The sequence below is a fragment of the Dasypus novemcinctus genome, chromosome 15 (genome assembly GCF_030445035.2).
Source record: "Dasypus novemcinctus isolate mDasNov1 chromosome 15, mDasNov1.1.hap2, whole genome shotgun sequence".
NCBI classification, from domain to species: domain Eukaryota; kingdom Metazoa; phylum Chordata; class Mammalia; order Cingulata; family Dasypodidae; genus Dasypus; species Dasypus novemcinctus.
The window spans coordinates 93,691,218-93,712,142 of record NC_080687.1 but is presented as its reverse complement, the minus strand read 5'-3'; the positions used below and the strand labels follow the sequence as shown (position 1 = coordinate 93,712,142).

At 44.0% G+C, this 20,925-nt stretch overlaps 1 protein-coding gene across 4 annotated transcripts in view; it reads right to left on the bottom strand.

The window, feature by feature from the left end:
- The window catches only part of LRCH1 (leucine rich repeats and calponin homology domain containing 1), a 212,148-nt gene that overhangs the window by 38,958 nt on the left and 152,265 nt on the right, over positions 1–20,925 (bottom strand). For all 4 annotated transcript variants that reach the window (XM_058276670.2, XM_058276672.2, XM_058276671.2 and 1 more), the window contains exons 8-15: positions 19,967–20,072; positions 17,791–17,918; positions 15,724–15,791; positions 13,957–14,043; positions 7,385–7,474; positions 7,245–7,281; positions 1,191–1,244; positions 240–312 (exon numbers count right to left, since the gene is read on the bottom strand). In XM_058276670.2, coding sequence (XP_058132653.1) covers positions 240–312; positions 1,191–1,244; positions 7,245–7,281; positions 7,385–7,474; positions 13,957–14,043; positions 15,724–15,791; positions 17,791–17,918; positions 19,967–20,072 — 643 coding nt within the window. The remainder of the gene's footprint in view (positions 1–239; positions 313–1,190; positions 1,245–7,244; positions 7,282–7,384; positions 7,475–13,956; positions 14,044–15,723; positions 15,792–17,790; positions 17,919–19,966; positions 20,073–20,925) is intronic.

The following is a 20,925-nucleotide window of genomic DNA, read 5'->3' as shown; positions in this document are numbered from 1 at the left end:
CACACCCATCACCACTTTATCTTACTCTGATTTGGAAGGAGGCAAGCCATCCGTGACTGAAAACACGGATTTATCAGCTGATTCCTTGGAAGCAAAGCTCCGAAGCCTGGGCTTCCCAGGTGGTGGTCCGATTTTGAGGTCAGGATTTATTATATCGCGGGGTCGATAAGGACATTCACACTGACAGTGGATCATTTTAAAAGGCTAACGAGAGAAAACTGTCTGAGTGTTCCATTTACCTGATCGAGGCTTCAGACCAAAGGGAGCGGTGCTCTCCGTGGTAGGAGACACTGCAGGCGAGTCCTCTCTCATCTGTAGTGTTAGAAGAAAAGGCAGTTTAAAAAACAGAAGAGAACTCAGTAGGCATCTCTATGTTCACGGACGATTATAAAGCCACCGGCTTTTTGAATTTGCTCTGTGAGATGAGGGCCTGGCTTAAAACATACAATAATAGATGCATCTTCACAAGGCACTTTTTAAAAATGGTACAATCAAAAGAATATTGTTTGGGGGGTGGAAATTCACTCAATTTTTAAAATTTGTTCTTTACAGAAACATTTTAGTCATGGAAAACTGGCAATCCTTTTCTTCCCCGGCACATCCAAAATGGGGCATATCAGATGAAGAATCTCATAATGCAATGAAATGAGGAAGCAACACTCAACTGAATAGATGTCTACAGGAAAAGCACACTGAATCATTTACGGATAACAAGATATTCCAAAGGTGGTTTGATTTGAGCTGGTTTCATTCAGTTTAGGACACAGACAGTCTATAAAGAGGTTCCCCTATTTGGTTTTTCAAATATATTTATTTACAATTAGGGCAAGGTAAGGATAAGATAGCTAATGAAAGTGAGGTGGAGTCCCCAGAGAATCTGCAACACTCAGTTAACTCATTAATCACACAGTCTTAGATGATCTCTTTCTGTAGGAGTTCTTAACCTTTTTTGTTCCAAGGATCCCTCTGTCAGCCAGGTGAAAACCACGGGCCCTTTGAAAAGTCCACACTATATTCTGTTTTATTTAATAAATATTTCACACTCACTTCAGCACATCCCCACAAGAATAATGTATTTTTGAATTTCACTTCAAGCTCACAGACCCCTGGTTAAGAACACCTGCTATAAAAGATGCTCCAATCAGGCTTTATGAAAGGCCTCCAGTTCCATTAACCTTCAGGAAACTCACCTCATTTGGGGAATACTGACTGCCGTTACTCTGCAACATGACATCGTTTTGCACCTTGAAGAAGAAGAAGAAGAAGAAAGCATGGTATATTCCACTGGACTGTGAAATCGCTGCAGTAAGAATGCATCTTTCTTCCTTCCTACACTAAATTAACTTATTGAGTGTGTTAAGTCAGTCATACATACATTTCCTAAAACCATGAAAGTTGTATTCCTAGAAGAGTACCTATGAACTGGAACACAAACTAAGGTGAGGGACCTCCCAGTGCAAAGTGCGTGTCAACATCAGCTTGTCTGTTTACCTGCGTGGTTACCAGCCACGCCGCCATTGGCTTCTCCCACCCCCAGCCCCTAACCCTATTTTTATTACACTCTTCTAGAAATGGTCCAAGCCAGCAGTTCCCAAATACACAGAATCACATGGGGAGCTATTAATAAAAACTTTTGCTTGAATCCAAAATCACATGCTGTCAGTTCAACATCAATTGGCCTTGGCAATCACGGTTCAAAGAAAGTTTTCAAGAAAAAAAAAAAAGCACAGTTAAAATGTGCAGGGCTTGGAATTGACCATGGGTGACATTCTGGTTTCCAAGAGGAGTGGCTCAGTGGGTGCTGGTACCTCTGAGACCCACAGAGAAGATACTTGGGAGCAATTCCAGAGGGATGCTGACAACTAAAAGACAACTCCATGAAAAAATGGGCCCAGGACGTGAATGGACGTTTCTCCAAAGAATATATCCAAATAGCAAAAAAAAAAAACCACACACACAAATAGACGCTCAACATGACTGGCCATTAGGGAAATGCAAATCAAAACCACAACGAGATACCATTGTGAATGGTTACTATTTAAAAAAATGGGAAATTACAGGTGTCGGAGAGGATGTTGAGAAATACATCCTGGAACGTTGTTGGTGGGAATGTAAGATGGTGCAGTCACTGTAGAAAGTTTGACTGTTCTGAGAAAGCACAGAATGACCAGATGGCCTAGGTATGTACCCCAAGGAACTGGTGACGGGGTGACGAGAGCACCACACTGTGAATGGGATTAAGGCCAATGAATTGTATGCGTGAAAGGGGCTAAAATGGGAAACGTTATGCTGTACATATATGACGACAAATGTTTGCTTTTTTTAAAATTAAGGAATTTGACAGCTTCAAGTTCAGCCATGTTGAGAATGGGAAATATATGAAGCCTGGAGATGAAAAAGGTCAGCAGTCCTTTGGATATACATATTTGAATCTTGGGAGGTAGGGGTTTGGGACCTGGAGCCATTCTTATTTAAGGGGCACCTGAGCCCGTAGCATACCAGGAAAACCAGGGGAGGGAGACGCACGGAGACAAGGGGCCCCGCAGGGCACAACACTAGCTTATTTCATGATGCTCTGCCTTCTTTTTCTAATTTTATTTTTCAGGATGTATCAGGGACTGAACCTGGAACCTCGTACATGCAAAGCACTCAGCCACTGAGCTACACTGCTATGCTCTACCTTCTTTTTTTATGATAATCAAGAACCCCGTAGAACCACCTTAATGAAAATGCTGGTAATTGCTAATATAAACATCTTCATGCATGCCACCAAATTCATTCCAATCTCTATTCTTATCTTGAATTCGCTGTTGAGGTACACTATTTTTAAAAATCTTAAAAATACATATATTCTCGGCTTTGACATAAACCCAAAGTTAGAACATATTTTAGGGGGGGAAAATGTCATTAATTTCCTTATTCAGTTAAGTGGCTTTGCTAGAACTTCCAACAAGTAACTTGACTCCTGGGTTGGTTTTCACCATAAGCAACGCCTTCCCCTCCTATTTCCTGTCATCTCCCTAACCTTCAGCTCATTCTCTATTATTTATTCATGGAAAGGTCATTTGCAATTCTCCCTGAATAGATGCTACGGCTACCCAAACTTGCTGGAAAGCCATCAAATGTGCGTGGAAAGCCATCAAATGTGCGTGGAAAGCCAGAGAAAGCACTGCCAATGGCAAACCGCCTCATGCTCTTGGCCTCCCCGTATCTAACTGGGCCCCACACCATTACACACGGTGCAGCTTCCTGCACACGTGCTCAACACAGCCTCCAGTTACCAATCCAAGCCCACCCCACCCCACCAGCCTAGTTTACTCCTCTCTCCGTAAACTCCTTTTCCCATCCTCAGCCACCTAAGTGCCTAAGACAGACTCAGGATGACAACTTTATTGCCTTCATATTCCAGTCCTCTACACCAGAACAAGGCTGAAGCCACTCCAGGTTACCAAGAGATGCTGGTTAGTTGACTTAAGAGAATCCTGGAAGGTTTGCTCTCTTCCCAAATGGGATGAAAGAGAGAATGTGAAAATAACCAAATGATAAATGAGAAACATATTTAAGTTCTGCATAATCGTTATCACCAGCCTTGCCAAGGCACAACTTCCTTTTCTTTTTCCTGCTCTTTGTGACTTCCTTTTCCCATCAGAGCCAGCTAGGCAGACCTCCCTTTTCTAGATTGCAAACACGCATCTAATCAAAGATGGCGAATTGTCCTAGGAGAAGACAAGGAGTAAGAATTTCTTACACCAGTAGGACTCCTCATCCAACAAAAAAGAAGGGGGTAAGACACCTTGAATTAATTAACATAACACAAAACATTACACATAAGAGATGGAGTCAAGGTATTTTCCCAGAGGGTTTGTGTTTCCCCCAATCTCCTGAAGTCAGGTACACAGGTATATCTCTTTTTGAGACTCTGTGAGAAGGAATGTTCAAGGACATTTCAAGCAGGTGCTTAAACAAAGGGGTGAGGGGGGCGGTGACCAAACTGACTGAAGGATTGATACATTGCTTGGAACTGAAATGTCCTTCTTTGGGATGACACTAGGATTCTCCACATAATAAAATGATGGCAAACAATCAACCTTCAGGAAAATCCCATGAAGGTTTCAGATGCAGTTCAATTTCACTAAGCATAAGGAACTGCATTATGAGAATATAATATAAATTGTGCCTAATTGATGGAGTGCCTTCAGCAATCAGTTAAAACCCAGTGGTCTCTCCACTGAAAGAGCAGGACATTGAAATTCTCCTTCCCAAAGTCCGTTCCTTATCATCGATCTCCTCTCCTTTCCCTCTCACCCTCCCTCCCTTCCATAAGCCCTCGGGACTGCTGGCTGTGTGCCGGCCACTGTGCATGACCCTACTCAGAGGGGAAGCCCTAAGTGTTTGTGCTTGCGTTAAGCAACTGGAGAAAAGAAAAGAACAGGAAAAAAAAAACAAAAAACAAAGAGGAGATCAATAAAGGGAATAAAAATCCCCTGGGAAAATCTAGAACCGACTGCAGAGAAACAGTTCACCTTTGCTGACAGGAAAATGAGAGGAAGCTCAACATTAAGACAAACTTGGACAGATATTGAGAGAATGTGACACTGAAATACTGTTTCCTAACCACTGAGATGCTCAACAGTAGTAGAAATTGTTAACAGCCTTTGGAATTGACTAATACTCCACGGCACCAAGAAAAAACACTCAAGTTTAGAGCTACTTGGATTAAATGATGGGAAGAAGACTAGACCAAGGCAAAACTTGACCTGGGGTCAGTCAGTACCTAGTCCAGGATATACCCACCCCTGTTCCTTCCATTCCCCATCTGCATTCCTGGTGGGAGGCAAAATGCATCATCATGGACACACATGCTCTCTACCCCTGCTGAGACTAGTTGTTCAGAAAAGGGTTGGTCTATTCGGGTCCCACTAGGTTTCTAAATATGACAAGGCTTAGTACATCACCACTAGTCCACATCATGCAGGGGCAATATGATAGAGTGGAAAAGCAGGGCCCAGCCATTTACCACCTAAGTCATCCGGGCCAGCACGTGCCCTCCTGGCAGCTCCAGGTCCTGCACCTGTAGATTGTGCCTCATAACGCCCACCTTTCCCTAATACCTTATCTGGATCCTGAACTCCTCAGGGCAGGACCTTGGCTTAGCTCACTTCTAGTTCTTTGGGTGCTGTGGTATGTACTCAGTAAGTATGTGCGGAATGAAAGGAGTAACAATGACATGTGTCAAACACCTCACACCCTGTCCGGGTGCAGTAAGGCCTCAATATGTGGCAGGTTTCACGATCAGGAAGACCTGCCTTTCAGCAGAAGACACTGGAGATCCTGGATGATCCTCCAGTTGTACACTGAGATGGAGCGGACATACTATTTCCCCTAGAGGCTCTGGGCCCTGCTGGGACTCCTGATGTCACGCTCATCGGTGCGCATCTGTCTGGTGAGGTCAAAAGCGTGTCTGCAGCAGGACACTACCTTGGTCTGGAACCATTCCCCCAGAGACTTGCGAGTTGCAAGGGAGGATTAAAAAAGCAGTAATTACCCAGTGGGGAAATTGGGCCACACCTTTCCCAGGTGAAGGAATTACTACCACCAGGGAGGGGTTGATGGGTGTGGCAGGCTTCCAGCTGGGGCACGCGGGGGCAGTTTTCCAACCAAGAGAGCAGAACCCCAATCTAATTATGAATCGTCAGGAAACCTCAGACGAACGTAAAATGAGGAACATTCTATTGGAAAGGGGGTGGGGAGAGCAGGGACTGTGTCCTTCAAAATTTCAAGGTCACAAAAGTTAAAGAAAGTTTGTAGTATGTTCCAGATCAAAGGAGGCTGTAGCTAACCCCCAATAGATGCAACACCAATCCCTAGACTAGATCCAGCACTGGAGGGGGCAAGGCTATGAAGGACCTTCCTTCCTTATGGAAGGAAGATTAGATGGAAGTATTTTATCAATGTAGATGTATGACGTTAATATTGAAAGGTATCTCTCTAAGATAAAATGCCTGTTAGTTAAAAAACCCACACTGAAATGGTGAGGAGTAAAGGTCTATGGTGTAAGAAGCATACCCTCTAATGGTTTAGAAAAAGAACTCTGTGTGTATGTGTTGTGGCGTTGGAGAGAGGGGAAGAGAAGTGAGGGAGGGAAGGGAGGGAAATAGAGAGAGATGGAGCAAATGGTAGTACAAATTAAAAAAATAGAAAAAAAGAATATATGAATGTTCCTTGAAATGGCTTTTTTTTGGGGGGGGGGGGACAATCTTTTATATGTTTAGAATGATTTCCAAATAAAGTCCTTAAAAAATAAAACGTGCCCGTGCAGAATCAGCAGCAGCAGTGTCTGGAATGGAGAGCTGATGACATGGGCCCAGGGCAGCCTGCACATGAAAGGCTTCCTGCTGCTCCACGATGGGGTGATGCAGCAACGTCTCCACCAAAAGGCGGGGTGCCCGGATTCTGTCTAAGACCACCCCCTAGCAATAACAGACCAGAAGAACAATAACAGCTGCCATTTATGGCATGGCCTGTGTGGCAAGACCCTTCCTGCATCATCTCGTTCCATTTTTATAAGAGCTATTATTCTCACCCTAATTAACAGAAAATGAGGGCAATTAACTGGTCCATGGTAAACCCTTGAGCTGGGAATGACTGATACCCAAAGCAATTGCAAGTCACACTGCTCTACAACTAACCCATACTCTCAGGGGACAAGACTCTGACCTTTATTGCCCCCTTTTCTCCTATTTCTTTAGCACAGAGACTTACCAGTGTGAGACTGCACACGGACTGACCCCTCAGGGTATGTAATTTGGCTTGTATACAATCCCGCCTCGACATTGGCCACTCTAAGCCCATTCGGTAAGAAGGGACTTAAAGAGTGTTTCTCACTCAAACCTCCCTCCCTATGACCAGGGTAAGTTCATCTTTTTAAGCCCCTCTAGGTTCATCCCTACCTTCCTGTCAAAACTGCCTTCTCCACAGCCACTCAAATTTTACTTCATGTAACTCCACCCAAACCCCCCTTCCCCTGTTCCCAGATAGTGCCAGTAGTTTCTCTTTGATATACTTTCTTTTCTTTTTTTTAAGAAATAATAAATTTTATTTTCAGAGAAGTTTTAGGCTTACAGAAAAACGACACCAGAAGGACAGGCCATTCCATACGACCCACCACCACCACCCATGAATCTTCAGGGAACGTGGCAGCCAGATGCCGTGGCAGGCCCTGGCTAGTCTGAGAGCACCCTTACCTCACACCCTGGCGACGTCTCCAGCTGAATCTGACCACTGTAGGAACAAGAGAAGAAAAAAGATAGAAGGGGAATTTAAAACACAAATGCGTCAATGTAAAAAGGAGAAATCTGTTTTTGTTATTAAAAGGTAAACATACTTCAGTGCAGAATCTTGTAATTCTAAGGCTTCTGCTGATTCCATGGGATAAAGGTTTACAACACTTCTCTTGCAAATATCTGTGCTTAATCTAAAGGGTATGAGGGGAAAAGATGTAAGCAAATTTATTAAGCATTTATTTGAATACATTCTAATGCTTTGGGTTATCTTTAGTTTTAAAAGTTAGTATCTCTTTATAATTAGATGATGAAAAGTTTATGAGAAAATTTCAAACTACATGGTATTTTCTTACCATATGCCAAAATATAATTTTCTATTTGCTTTATCTAAACCCAACTTATTTGCTACATAACAGAAATTTCAGAGAAACCCATCTTCTTCATTGGTATCATACTAAATTTTATTCTAGAAGTTTATTAATTGACAGAAGTTAAGTTGTTGAGAGTACTACATTACGGAATATGCATGAGGGAATTTGGTTTTAATAGGACAAACTCTGAGTTACACTAATGTTCTCACTTCAAATATAAGAATTCATAAACAATTTGTTGTGCATTTTTATTTTTGAAATTTTTAAATATTTAGTATCTGAACTTTAATCAGTGAGATTTTTTACAAAGACCTACAAAACCAGGAATCTCAGAAAGTCACATAAAAATCACAAAGTCACTTTAAAGAGTAGAAATGCATTAATGTTATACATGCCTACTGGAAACGCTATCAAACTAACAATCAGAAATCCTTGAGAGAAGAAACCAAGATAAAGGCAAAACAGGACATCAGTATTCCACAACATGTTTGAATGTTAAGGTTGTATAAAATCTAAATCTTTGAGGAAATATGATATGAATAAGTTAAAAGATTATTGCTGTGCAAGGGAAAAGGTTTTATGGTGGATCTGGGGAAATACTGTATATTGTATATATGAATTTCGGTGATCTAAGACTCTTCTGAAGCTGACATTATGTTGGGATTCACTTTACGGGAAGTTTTGGATCACAGAGTGGTTCAATAATGGCAGCGGAGGAATACTGATATGGGATGTTATTGACAGGATATATATGGTTGACAGGGAGTTATACAGGGCATATGCCCAGGGTATATGGTAATGTCTATATATACTCATAGTGGAAACAAAAACAACAGCTGGGGGGGTACTGGGCTCCTGGCCGGGGGGTCACTGTTGTGGGCCCTGGGAGAGCAGCGGCAATCCTCCAGGTGCAACGGCAAGAACCAGGAAGGAAGGAGGGCCCAACAGTGGGCTCGTGATACTAATGGTTACACTTTTGAGCCTATACACCTGCAATAAGAACAAGGCCTAGAGTAGCATTGTGCCTGGGGGTTTCCCCCTGACAGCCTGCATGTTACTCAAATGTGGCCACTCTCACAGCCAAACTCAGCGTGTAGATGCGATGCATTCCCCCCAGCGTGGGACATGACACCCGGGGATGAGCCTCCCTGGCACCGAGGGATCACTACCACATACCAGCTGAAGAAGCAACTAGAAAATGACCTTGAATTAAAGATTAAATGCGGAACAGCAGAATATACCTGTCTACATATAATGACATGACTTCGGGAAGCTGTTTGACCTAATGTAAGGGGGAAATGGAAAGGAGAAATGAGATTATAAGGCTGTGAGTCTCTAAAAAAGAGTCTGGAGGTTGTCAGAAGGAATACCCCTATGTACAACTGAACAGAGTCTAAGAGACAGATAAGGTAGATACAACCCCAGGTATTGGTTCTTTTGAGGGATAAAGAGACCCACGGGTTCTATGGTCATGGCAGAAGGGGTTCACTGCCATGACAGATAGCCCTTCTTTGGAGCTGGTGTTTCTGCGTGATGGAATTGGACTCAGAGGGGATCTCTTTTCACAAGACTTGCATGCTTTATTGGAATTGTAGTCGGTGCTGGGTTTAAGATATATGTAGGGGATTTGAATCTCTGGACTGATAATATGACACCCAGGCCCAGAGCCTCAAAAGACTTCAGCTCCTACACTTTGATTTATTGGACTTACTCCACTCAGCTAACATGGAGTTGAAGAAGGTCAACCACCACAACATGGAGCCTAGAGTGTCTACAACTGGAAACGGGAGGAGTGCATCCAGTACCCATATGGAATCTAAGCCCTCACTTGACATAGATGTGCAATGGACACAACCAATCCAATGTCCACAGAGAAAATGTGGAATGGGTGTGGGAACAGTAGCCATGGTGGCTGCTGGGTGTGGGGAACGGGAGGAAGAGATGAGATGTGGAGGCGTTTTCGGGACGTGGAGTTGTCCTGGATAGTGCTTCACGGACAATTACGGGACATTATAGATCCCCCCAGGGCCCACTGGATGGAACGTGAGAGAGTCTGGGCTATGATGTGGACCATTGACTATGGGGTGCAGTGATGCTCAGAGATGAACTTACCAGGTGCAATGGATGTGTCATGATGATGGGAGAGAGTGTTGCTGTGGGGGGAGTGGGGGGCGGGAGCGGTGGGGTTGAATGGGACCTCATATTTTTCATAATGTAATTTAAAAATAAATAAATAATTAATTAAAAAAATATTTTTAAAAAATCTAAATCTTTGAAATGTAATACAACAATTAGTGCTTAACGAAAACAAAAACAAAATCAAAAGAATAAAGCCTGACAGTGATTCTCAATAAATATTTAATGAATAATTTTTTAAAAACACACACACAAAAAAACTCACAAAAAATCTGGATCTAGGAAATAGGAGATAAAGGAGAAATCCAATGTGTATATAAACGCTTTTATGATTAATTTTCAGCCTCAAGACGCTAGAAAGAAACGACCTCAATCTCTTGAAGTGGCATCTCTTTTTAAGAAGCCAAAACAGGGCCCTTGGCTGATTACCACCACACTAGAGCACAAAACATAGAACAAAATTCGAATCATCTTGTCACAATAGCTATTCAGCATAAAGAAGGAGGATCTAAAGCAGCCAAACCAGTAGATTAATTTAGGGAGGAAATGAAGTCCCCATAAAGTTTACGACATAATTAAAATGTCATCCCTTAAAGATGCAAAAGAACCGTCCCTGGAAAGATGACGCGGGAATGCGGCATTGCACAGTGCCGCACACACCCTCCATTCCAAGTCGCTCCACATCCTTAGCAGCTCACTGACTCAGCATCCTAGGCTGGCCGGGAATCTAGAGGTGCTCACCTCAACCGGCTTCTCACGGAGGATGGCAACACCGGGGCCCAGAGCCGGAAGTGCCTTCCTTGCCTTCCTCCAGGCACCTGTATCTTACTTCTGGGCCCACAATGTGCCCAGTCCACCAGCTGAGGTCATTCTTTTTGCTTTTGTGCTCCTATGTTAATCAACCCTGCACTGATAAGAAATGCTTTTTGGAAAAGTGATACAAAACTTAAAAGAGAGAAATATTAAAACAATAGAAAGAAGGAGCCCAGCGGGGACCTTTTCTCTGTTGCTTCCACCAGGTCTATCCTGGACTCAGGTCCCTTCCCATCAACATGGTTAGCCCTGAGGACCTCATGGCCAGCTTCCACTACCGCAGCATACTACAAAAGTGACTTTCAGATCGATGTCTCTAAGCCCAGAACTCTCCCTCTAGCAGCTCAGTGAACACTGCCACATGGGCATCCTTAATTCTACGTAGCACGTGGAAAACTGAACATATAGCGCCTTCTGCCTCAAGCCTGCTGCCCTTCCTGGGGTCCCGTCTCATATACGATGCCAAGGGCTCAGGGCTATCACGTCACACCTTGGATGGTTCCTCCCATCCTTCTCACCACCCACTTTCAAACAATCGCCAAAGAACAAAAACTACCTGCCATGGAATATCTACAACACGTACAAGCATAGAAAAGAATAACTTAGAAATGACCACAGAAAAACATCTCGATGAATTTCTTCCAGTTTTAATTCTTTCTCAGTTTCTTAGAAAATTCGGACCTAATTCTCTCTAGATAATTGGGATTGTATTTTATGTATTTCTCTACTGCTTTTCTAAGTATATAATGGATACTTTATAATGAAACTTTTAAAATTTCATTGGGGGGGAGCAGATGTGGCTCAAGCAGTAGGGTGTCCATCTCCCACATGGGAGTTCCCAGGTTTGTTTCCTAAAGAAGACGTGCAAATCCAACGAGCTGACACAACGAGCAGATGAAACAAGCAGACACAACAATAACAAGCAGGTAGCACATGTGGCTCAAGCAGTTGGGCACCCATCTCCCACATGGGAAACCCTGGGTTTGGTTACCAGTGCTGCCTAAAGAAGACAACGAGCAGAAACAACGAGCAGACAGTGAGGAAACAGCAAGCAGACAATGAGCGGAAACAAGCAAACAGATGAGGGAGCCATCTCGGGTGGGGAAAATCACAAAAGATAAACAATAAAAAGGTATCCATTTAAAAAAAAACTTTATTGGTCACATTATATTCCATCTTATCAATTGTCATAATATGACCATGATTTCCAAATATTTGCTATAATAAATGTTGCCCCTTCCCCCCACTACCACCAGAATCTTTGTTCATATCTCTTTGTCCCTTAGGATTAATTCTTAGAAGTCATTCAAAAGGTCTTAATAGTTTTCAAACTTTGGCCACCTGCCACTAAACTGAAGAGCAGTTTTGCCAATTTACATTCCCACTAGGGGTTTATATATCATTTCATACCTTTACAAGCTTAACAGGGAGGTGCTATTAACCCCACCACATAGATGAGGAGGCTGAGTATAGAGAAGTTAGATAACTTACCCGAGTTAATTTATAGTAGAACTAAGAACAGTGTCATTCTGTTCTTTCCCCTAGCAGGCTGCATCCTGAGTGCTGAAAACGTCACCCACACCCACACCCACCCAAACCCTACCCTCTCACTAGCTGCCCTGGTTTAGGCTGTGAAATGCAGTTCTTTGAATACATCCTAATTAGGTGCCCACTGACCCAGGTCCTCAGGCAAACACTGGGAAGAATTCACAAGGTGAGCAACCACGTTTGTAATCGGTCATCGATTCCCAACGCATATAAAGGCCTCAGGTCCTTCACGTGGTATCCAAAGGCAACCCCTGCATGGCTTGATACCTGCTCTCTGGTGCCTCTCAATCCAGGCTGACATCAAAGCACCCTGGGGAACTTTTAAAAGGTGGAAATGGCTCCCCACACCCAGACTTCCCCAGGTAGCACCAGGGCATCTGTGCTTTGACGAGTCCCACAGGTGATCCTAAAGCTGACAACACAGATGTGCCTGAAATTTTCCAGGCTTGTCCCGCTCTTTTGGACCCCCTCGTGCCTCTGCCCAAGCTTTTCAGTCCAGCCACAACGTTCTCTTTGAAATGGCCTTCTCCCCTTTTCCATCTGGGGTCAGCACTAGCTTATCTTTTTTTTAAGATTTATTTATTTATTTCTCTCCCCCTGCCTTCCCCCAGGTTCCCGGTTGTCTGTTCTCTGTGTCTATTTGCTGCATCATCTTTGTCCGCCTCTGTGTGCCAGTTCTCTGTGTGTACGGCGCCATTCCCGGGCAGGCTGCACTTTCTTTCACGCTGGGCGGCTCTCCTTAGAGGGCACACTCCTTGTGTGTGGGGCTCCCCTATGCGGGGACACCCCTGCATGGCAGGGCACTCCTTGCGCACATCAGCACTGCACATGGGCCAGCTCCACATGGATCAAAGAGGCCCGGGGTGTGAACCGCGGACGTCCCATGTGGTAGACGGACACCCTAACCACTGGGCCAAGTCCGCAGCCCCAGCTTATCATTTTTTAAAATCTCCTTTTCAAGAACTTAGATCAATCACACTGATAAATCACTGCTGGAGGTAATCTCTAGCTATTAGAGTTTCAAGTTCTTAGGTGGCAAGAGCTGCATCTTGCTCATCTTTATATCCCCCAAGGAACAGGCTATAGACAGCCCCTGCTCAGAGTACCCAATTAATGTCGGCAGAATTGAAGCGCTTTTCAGATCAATTTCTGAAGATTTCTAGCCATCCTCAACCCATGCACATCACAATTCTGCCTAGACAGGGCCAGACGCCACTGGTGTGTACTCTCTCTGGCATGCTGGACCCACTGGCCGCTTTTCATCAATTCCCAGAGCCCAGCCGAGACTACTGTGGTGTGATTTCCATACTCATCATATTCTAAAACCATGTCATCTTCATAATTAAATTCCTAGGTCTCCTGAACAGTTTACCAGGGATAGGCTCTGGATCTCTTTCTCTAGCAATGAGAATTTATTGTACTTAGTTAATATATATTTGGCCCAACCAGAAATGAATATAGTAGTACCTGATTTACCAATTCTTTACTTTTAGAAATTCCTCCTTATGAAACCAGGGGTTGCTCACCTTAGCAACGCAAACTGTGCACTTTTATCAAATTTCTGTTTTCTAAAAATTACACCAAAAAGGGTTGGGAAGGGCAGAGTGATTTTCAGTCTGTCCAGAAGTTTGATTCTGGCTTTTGTTTCCTGAGCAAACAGGCAGTTAAAATAACCTTCCTTTGATTCTTTGAGGTTAGACTGACCCCAAAAGAGCCACAGAATATTTTTTAAAGAGATAACGTGCTTGATAAATGAGTATGCATCGTTTACACATGAAACCTGTGTCCAGAAAAGACGCACATACCTGCTGGAATCTTGCAGCAAATCTACTGCTGCTCTCAGCTGCTCAATCATGGCTATATTCATGTCCTGGTTTTTGGATGAACTTATCCTGCAACATGAAACCAAGCAGGAGAAAATGGATCACGACACCACAAACATCATCTGGGTTCTTAAGAGCAAACTTTTAAAAATCTACTTAACAGATAAAAAGTGATTTTGACAAATCCAGCATTATCACCAAGATGCCTCGGTACCTGGTAGGGTGCCAGAGGGATGGGAAGAGCCCTGGGTGGGGGAAGCCCCGCTCTGCCATAAAGGTGCTTGTGCAAAGTTCCTACGCCCGTGGCCTCGATCTGCTCGGGTGGGAGGTTCCCACGCACGCTGGCCTCAGCCCCGGGCGCAACGCTGCTCCGCTTCTGGACCTTTTCCACCTCTACTTCACCCAGGGAAAGCTCAGTTTCATCATTTTCACACAGCGTGGGGCCCAGTGTGGGACAGCGGTTCTTAGTCCAGACTCGAAAGGCAATAAAATCATTTGGAACTTAAAAAAAAATCTAAGTCAGATATCCCCCTGGGAGGTCTGACTGGGGCGTGAGCATTTGGATATTTTCTACAACATGATACTGATCTGTAGCCAGCAATGGGAGCAGTGGGTAAAAGATCGAGAATGGGATCCCAAAGCTTTATGCAGCTTGAGAATTCTTTCCCTGTAGTTCTGGGAGTCTATGATCAAGCCAGGCTGCCCGGACCTCACAGAAACAGATCTCAAGCACAGCTGGTAACACGAGACGTTTGGAAGGCACTGCAGCGATGTTTCTTAAGGCAAGACAGAGTGGGTCGTGTTGACCCCCTTTCCAGTACAAAATGTAAGCCAATGTCTTTGTATACGTGGAGAAACTTTTCAACAACACGGTAAATTCTCACTAAGGAGAGAAGAAAACCAAAAAACCTGCAAAGCACCCCGGAAGGTTAAGGCCTACATCCCAGACTGTGGAAAACAAAATCCTGGGAACCAAAAAGCTACTTGATCCTCACGGTCCAAACTCAATTTCCTTGGGAACTGCTCATCCTCTGATAAGATCATTCACAGCCTCTCCTGAATATCTTGCCAAGGAAGCCTCTAGAGGCAGCAGAGGACAAGGTGTATCGGGCTGGGGTGAGATGGCTTGGGTTCAAGTCCTGGCCCTACTTATTCACTTCATGATTCTAGAGCAAGATAACCAATCTCTCATTGCCTCTCTTATCATCTGTGGAATGTAGGGGGCAGTAACAGAATGTATCGCCCACGACTGTTGTGAAAATGACTTAAACCTGTGAGGTACTGAGGACGGGGGCCAGCACGTGGTATTTAATAAATGCTGGCTATTATAATTAATCAGCTGAGGCTAAGGCAGTGGAGGTATATGGTTTTCTCGGCTCAATAACCAGAAAACTTTGGGTCAAGACGGGGGAGCCAGCTCTACAGACGGCTGGAGATCCAGTCGTCGGCTTCTTCAGGCAAAGGGAAGGAATCTAGAATCTCCAGTCTAGAAATGCTCTCTAATTCCCCCGAATCACATTTTTATCCAAAGCCTCAAATCAGAACACACTGAAAGGCGAGGAAGAGGTTGTGACTTGGGACTGTATTTGCCCGACCCTGGGATGATAAGCATCTTGCCCATATCGTTAAGCAAGAATATGAGCTGGCGCAAAGGAAAGCAGATGGAGGCTCTAAGATGACAGCGCTGCTATTCTCTTTAAAAAGTGAAACTGACAGGGATGGTGGCTCCTAACAGCCCGCGGTACTCACAGCCCCTCCGCTGGCCAGTGTACGTCCTCTTCTATCCGTAGAAGTTCTTCACAGTCTTCTGTCCTACCCTGTGGACAGGAACACATGGGACTTCCGTGAACACGGGCTCTTCAACTGTCAGAATTGTGAGCTCAGAGACAGAAATTCAAGGCTCAGCTGGATTCCTTACTGCCCTCTTAGCCTCTCCATGGGTCTGTCCGTCACAGGTGAATGTGCTTTCTAGCTTTTTTGAGAGAAGGTGTGTGGGGGGGGGAGGTGTCGCTGGGAATAAAGAAAGTATCAAATGTTTAACAACAAGAAAAGCGGTCAAGGTGCATCTAACGGTTCCCATGTGTATGACATCTGCATTCACTGGCATGTCCTCCCACCCTCTCTCCCCAGAGACAAGGTAGAGGGAGTGTTTCCAGAGAGGTGTAGCCACACTTGGCTTGCCAACATGTTCCCATCCCCTTTCATCTCTGGCATCAAGAAGTGCTCTAACTCAACTGACAGCTAGAACGGAAGCCGCCCGCAGATGAGGGTACATTTCCCTGGCAAGGAAGACACCACGGACAAAAGGACTGTTTTCTCCGTGAAGGTTCTGGCACCTCATTAACTACTCGGGGACCAGCCAAGTCTGCAGATGCGTCACTACAGGCGAGTTTTCTTGAGGAAGTGGCTAGCTGCCCAACGCTGGCCTCTGACTAGAAAAGCACCGGGACATTTTCTATCTTGATTAGACTTTTGAGTGTAAATAAAGTCAACACATACATTTCTGTGCCAGTACCCAATGGGCACTTTAAATCTGTGGATGAACGCAGAATACCAGATATGACCAAAAAAAGAAAAACCAAACCAAAGTATGTTCTTATCTCTTCTTACTGGGCTTCAACTGCACTGGCCTTAGGTATTATCTTCTGATTTTCCATTTTATAGCCCAAAGTAGGCAATAGTATAAAGCACCTATTTTTCCAGTATGCAAAGTCAGGCTTATTGATTTTTTTCAAAGTTGGAAGGCTATAGTGCAAAAATACAAGATGGTAGTTCAGTAAAGATGAACCAAGCAGTGATCAGTTACCACTGACTGGAGGTATAGAGCACAGAGCTAAGACTTTGCTTCATCCTTCTTTGTAGCTTTTGTAATCACTGCAGTGGGTTTTCTACTCTCTTACGTCAGGTTCATTGCTTTTGGCTTGAGGGTTTAGGGGCTGCTGGAACACAGACAGCTTCTGGCTACAGGGAAAACTAAGCTGTGTTCCTCCCCATCCCTTCAGGATCATGCCCCGACACTCAGGTTCGGGCTGAATCCAGCCTCCGAGGCATAGTCCTCAGAAAATGAGGAGCCCTGGAGACCCCATTCTTGGTGAGAGTAGCACAGAGACCACCATCTCTTCACAAGCCACAGGGAACCCGAATTTCACCAAAACCATCATCCTCAGGATTCTTGGGTGCTACAACCTAGAATGACAAGGTCCAGTGGAAACCCCCCAAGGCATCTACTCATTTGGTGAAGCAGAGCCTTAGTCACCTGCTTTAGGAAAAGGCTCGTTTTCCTCTCTCATCGTTGCTGTTACTATGGCGAAGCTTCACCTGCCAACTTCGTAACTTCGCGGAACCTTTCAACACCTCAAAGCACAGACAAGCAGCTCAGGAAGAAGTGTTCAGAGTGACAGCTCCAGAAAGTCAGATTTCATTTCTAGGTTTAAAAATCCTTCATTTTTCTCTTTACGCTATGCATGTACTCCCAAGAAAATATTCACCTAGAATAAGCTGAAAAGTGTTTGTAAAATCATGTCTATTTTAGCATTTCTGAACGGTGATTTGCTAACTACAGATGTGCTGAGTAGTGGGAAATTGGGCAATTTAAAAGAAAATCACACACATATGCAGACAGGGAGACCTGTATGGCAAGGACCAGCTCCTAACGTCACAAAACGGGCAAGCCTGGCTTTGAGAAGAACTGACACAGGCTTGAGGAAGGTTCCAGGGAGCTGGACATTTAAGGTGATTGATTTGTAACTCTGGACTTGAATTCTCAGGTTCCAAAAAGAGGAAACCGAGCAAAACTCATGGTCCTCAAACACTTGCCTTCATGTAGCTCATAAATTCGGAACGGAGAACCTCTGTTCCATCAGTGAACTGGTCTCTTTCTTCTCCTGAGTTGTCACTGCCACCCAAAAGGGAAAGTTCTGGATGAAATTCCTGAAGAAACTCCCCTGTTAGGAAAATATAGAGGAAGGGAGAAAACATGTTTTCACAACAGGTGGGCAAAGCACAGATGATCCTCCAATATGTTATCTAACTGTTCCATCCCTCTCGCTTACCTCTTAAGGAGGTACAAGAATGACCCAAGTTTTCTCTTCCCTGTAGGATGTGAGGAAAAGATGAAAAAATAAGGGAGAAAAGGAAGAAAAGTAAAAGAAATGGAAAGCCCCCAACTCAAGTCAAGGCCTCTTTATGCTTTGATTCCTTATCAAAGAACTGAAATTCTCTCTTATTTTTTTTAAGTAACGGAGAAATGAAAGTTTAAAAGGGGGTTTTGTGCTATCAATAATATGTGACTACACAATTATTTCAAACTCAAAAATTTAACAAATATTTATTGAGCAACTACTAAATGCCAGGTAATGTGTTAAACATTTTAGGTACTTAAAAAAAAAAGAATTAGTCAAACACAACTCCCGTCCTTATGGAGAAAGCAAGGTCAAGGAAGAGTGTGGCAGGGGACCAAGAACCCAAAAGCCATAATAGCGAAGAAACAGGCCAGCGCACTCTCAGCACACACTGTAGACCAGCTGCCACTGGCCTAGATGGTGTGGGAGAAGCAAAGCAGCATCATGGTGATCTCGTCCCAATGGCCAAAGACTAAAAAGAACAAAAAGGGGCACCCACTGAGGCTCCTCTCCAACAGAAGCCCCACTTGCAGGACGGAGGGGAAAGCTTACTGCTCACCAATTATTGTATTCTTTTATTTGAATTATGTGCCTAAAACACCACTTCCTAAACTGCCTAATATTATAAAGCTTATCTGAATTAACATTGACAGTTATATTTTTATAGAGCATTGCATTTCTGCATGAAGTTAGACAGTGTGTGGTTTCATTTACTCTCTGGGAGACATAAATGCGACACTTGAATGCTAAATTCAAAAACAAAACAGAAGAAGTGAACACAAACAGCAAACCCTGGGCGTAGATAATTATAATAGCTGGTCTAAACGGCTCTCCTGGCACTAGTAAGAGCATCCCCAAGAGGGCGAGGGAAGTTAACTTGCCTATCAGTCCAGTTCTAGGTTCTTGGAATGGCACAAAATCATCTCTGCCACCCATCAGTAAAAACGGAATTTCGGTATTTTCTTTGAACATCATTGGGCAAAAAGCAGCCATCCAAATATTGCCATAATGTGACCTGATGAGTGCTTCTCACCAAGACGTATTCTTGGGGTACCGAAGGGGCAAGCAGTGTTAATAAGCACATTGTGATGGTTACTGAAGAACCCCAGAATTCAGAGCCACGAAGGCTGTGAGAGAGCCCCTAATCTAGTTATCTCGCTTTACAGGGGAGGAACCTAAGGTGCTTTTGACTTGCTCCAAGTCAGGTAGACTCCTGGGCACACGTCTCAGTGGCACTTCCCACCCTCGCTTGTGGTTAGATGTGCCATTAACAAAGCCTAGCTGGCGGCTGACGGGCACTCACTCCAGCCCCAGCCCCAAGCCACGGCAAGTCCGTCCTTCTGGCATGAAGCAGAAGGACAAGGGGACCATGGAAGTCCTGTGCTGAAATGGAGAAGTCACCAGATGAAAGGAGCTTTGGTCCTCATTCACAGCCTGGAGGGGAACTGCCTGCCAGTCAGTAACCCCCACTTTGACTTAATTTGGACAGAGATTTGGGGATTTTCTGTTACAGCAGCAAGAATTATCCTAACTCTACCATATGAGTGTTTTCTTTCAGAGAATAGGTTTAAAGAATCTGGTATAAATCTTCTGAATGAGATTAATTCTACTAACCAGCTGTGTGACCACTGGGAAGTTACTTAAACTCTCTGAACCTTGGTAGCCTCAACTCTAAAATGGAGATAATTAGAATATCCATCTCCGAGTTTTGAGCCTTCCCTGCGCTCACCCTCACAAATCAGCAAGCCTCACAAATTAGCACTGCTGAGGGCATAGGAAATGCTCGGTGAGCAGCAACTATTAGCATGGCCAGAAATGCGGCAAACTTAAACATAAAAACGAGCACTTTCTCCCATCTTTCATTCCTATACCTTGAATGGGGCTAAGGCGACGGCAGGAGTCCTCCTTGATGATCTGCTCTTCTTCCATGATATTCGACATTGGCACATTGAGGCTAACAGTGTCTTCATCAGAAGGCTAAAGAGGTAGAGAAGTGTTAACCATGTCGGTGTACAGAATGCCCTGTGATAAAGCAACACCCCGCGACTTCCACGAGCATTAGACTGAGAAAAAGAAGCCAGACGCCAAGAGGACAATTCTGCTGATATAAGTTCAAAAATGGGCAAAAGGAATCCATGGGGTTTGAGGTCTGCAATGTGGTTGCTGGAGGTGGGGGCAGGGCACCAGTGGGACTTTCGGGGGCGGAGGCTGGTAAAATCTGTTTCTTAACTAGGAACTGGTTTTACCGGCGGAGTTCATTTGTGAAAATTCATTGAGCTTACACTTAAAATGATTCTCCCTATGTATGCATGTTTAAAAAAAATAATATGTATAGATGTTACTGGGGCAACAGAAACAGCATAACATGTGATGTTTTAACCATTTTTAAGTGCACAACCCAGTGGCAATAATCAAATTTACAATGCTGTGCTACCAATACTTCCATCCATGACCACAATGCTTTTATCAGCCCAAACAGAAAAGGGAGCAATAATTACACGTTCCCCATCCCCCTCAGCTCCAATAACCTCTGCTTACTTTCTGTCAATGTGACTCTGCTTATTCTCATTATAACCTATCAGTGAGCGCACACGGTATTTGTCCTTTGTGTCTGGCTTTTTTTGCTCAACACGATTTCTTCAAGGTTCATCCATGTTGTCACATGTATCAGGACTGCACTCTGTTTTATGGACGATTAATATTCTACTGAGTGAATATCCCTCCTTTTGTTTATCCATTCATTTGTTGATGGACACTTGAGTTGTTTCCACTCTTCGGCTACTGTGAATAATGCTGCTCTGAACATTAAAAGTTTGAGCCCCTATTTTCA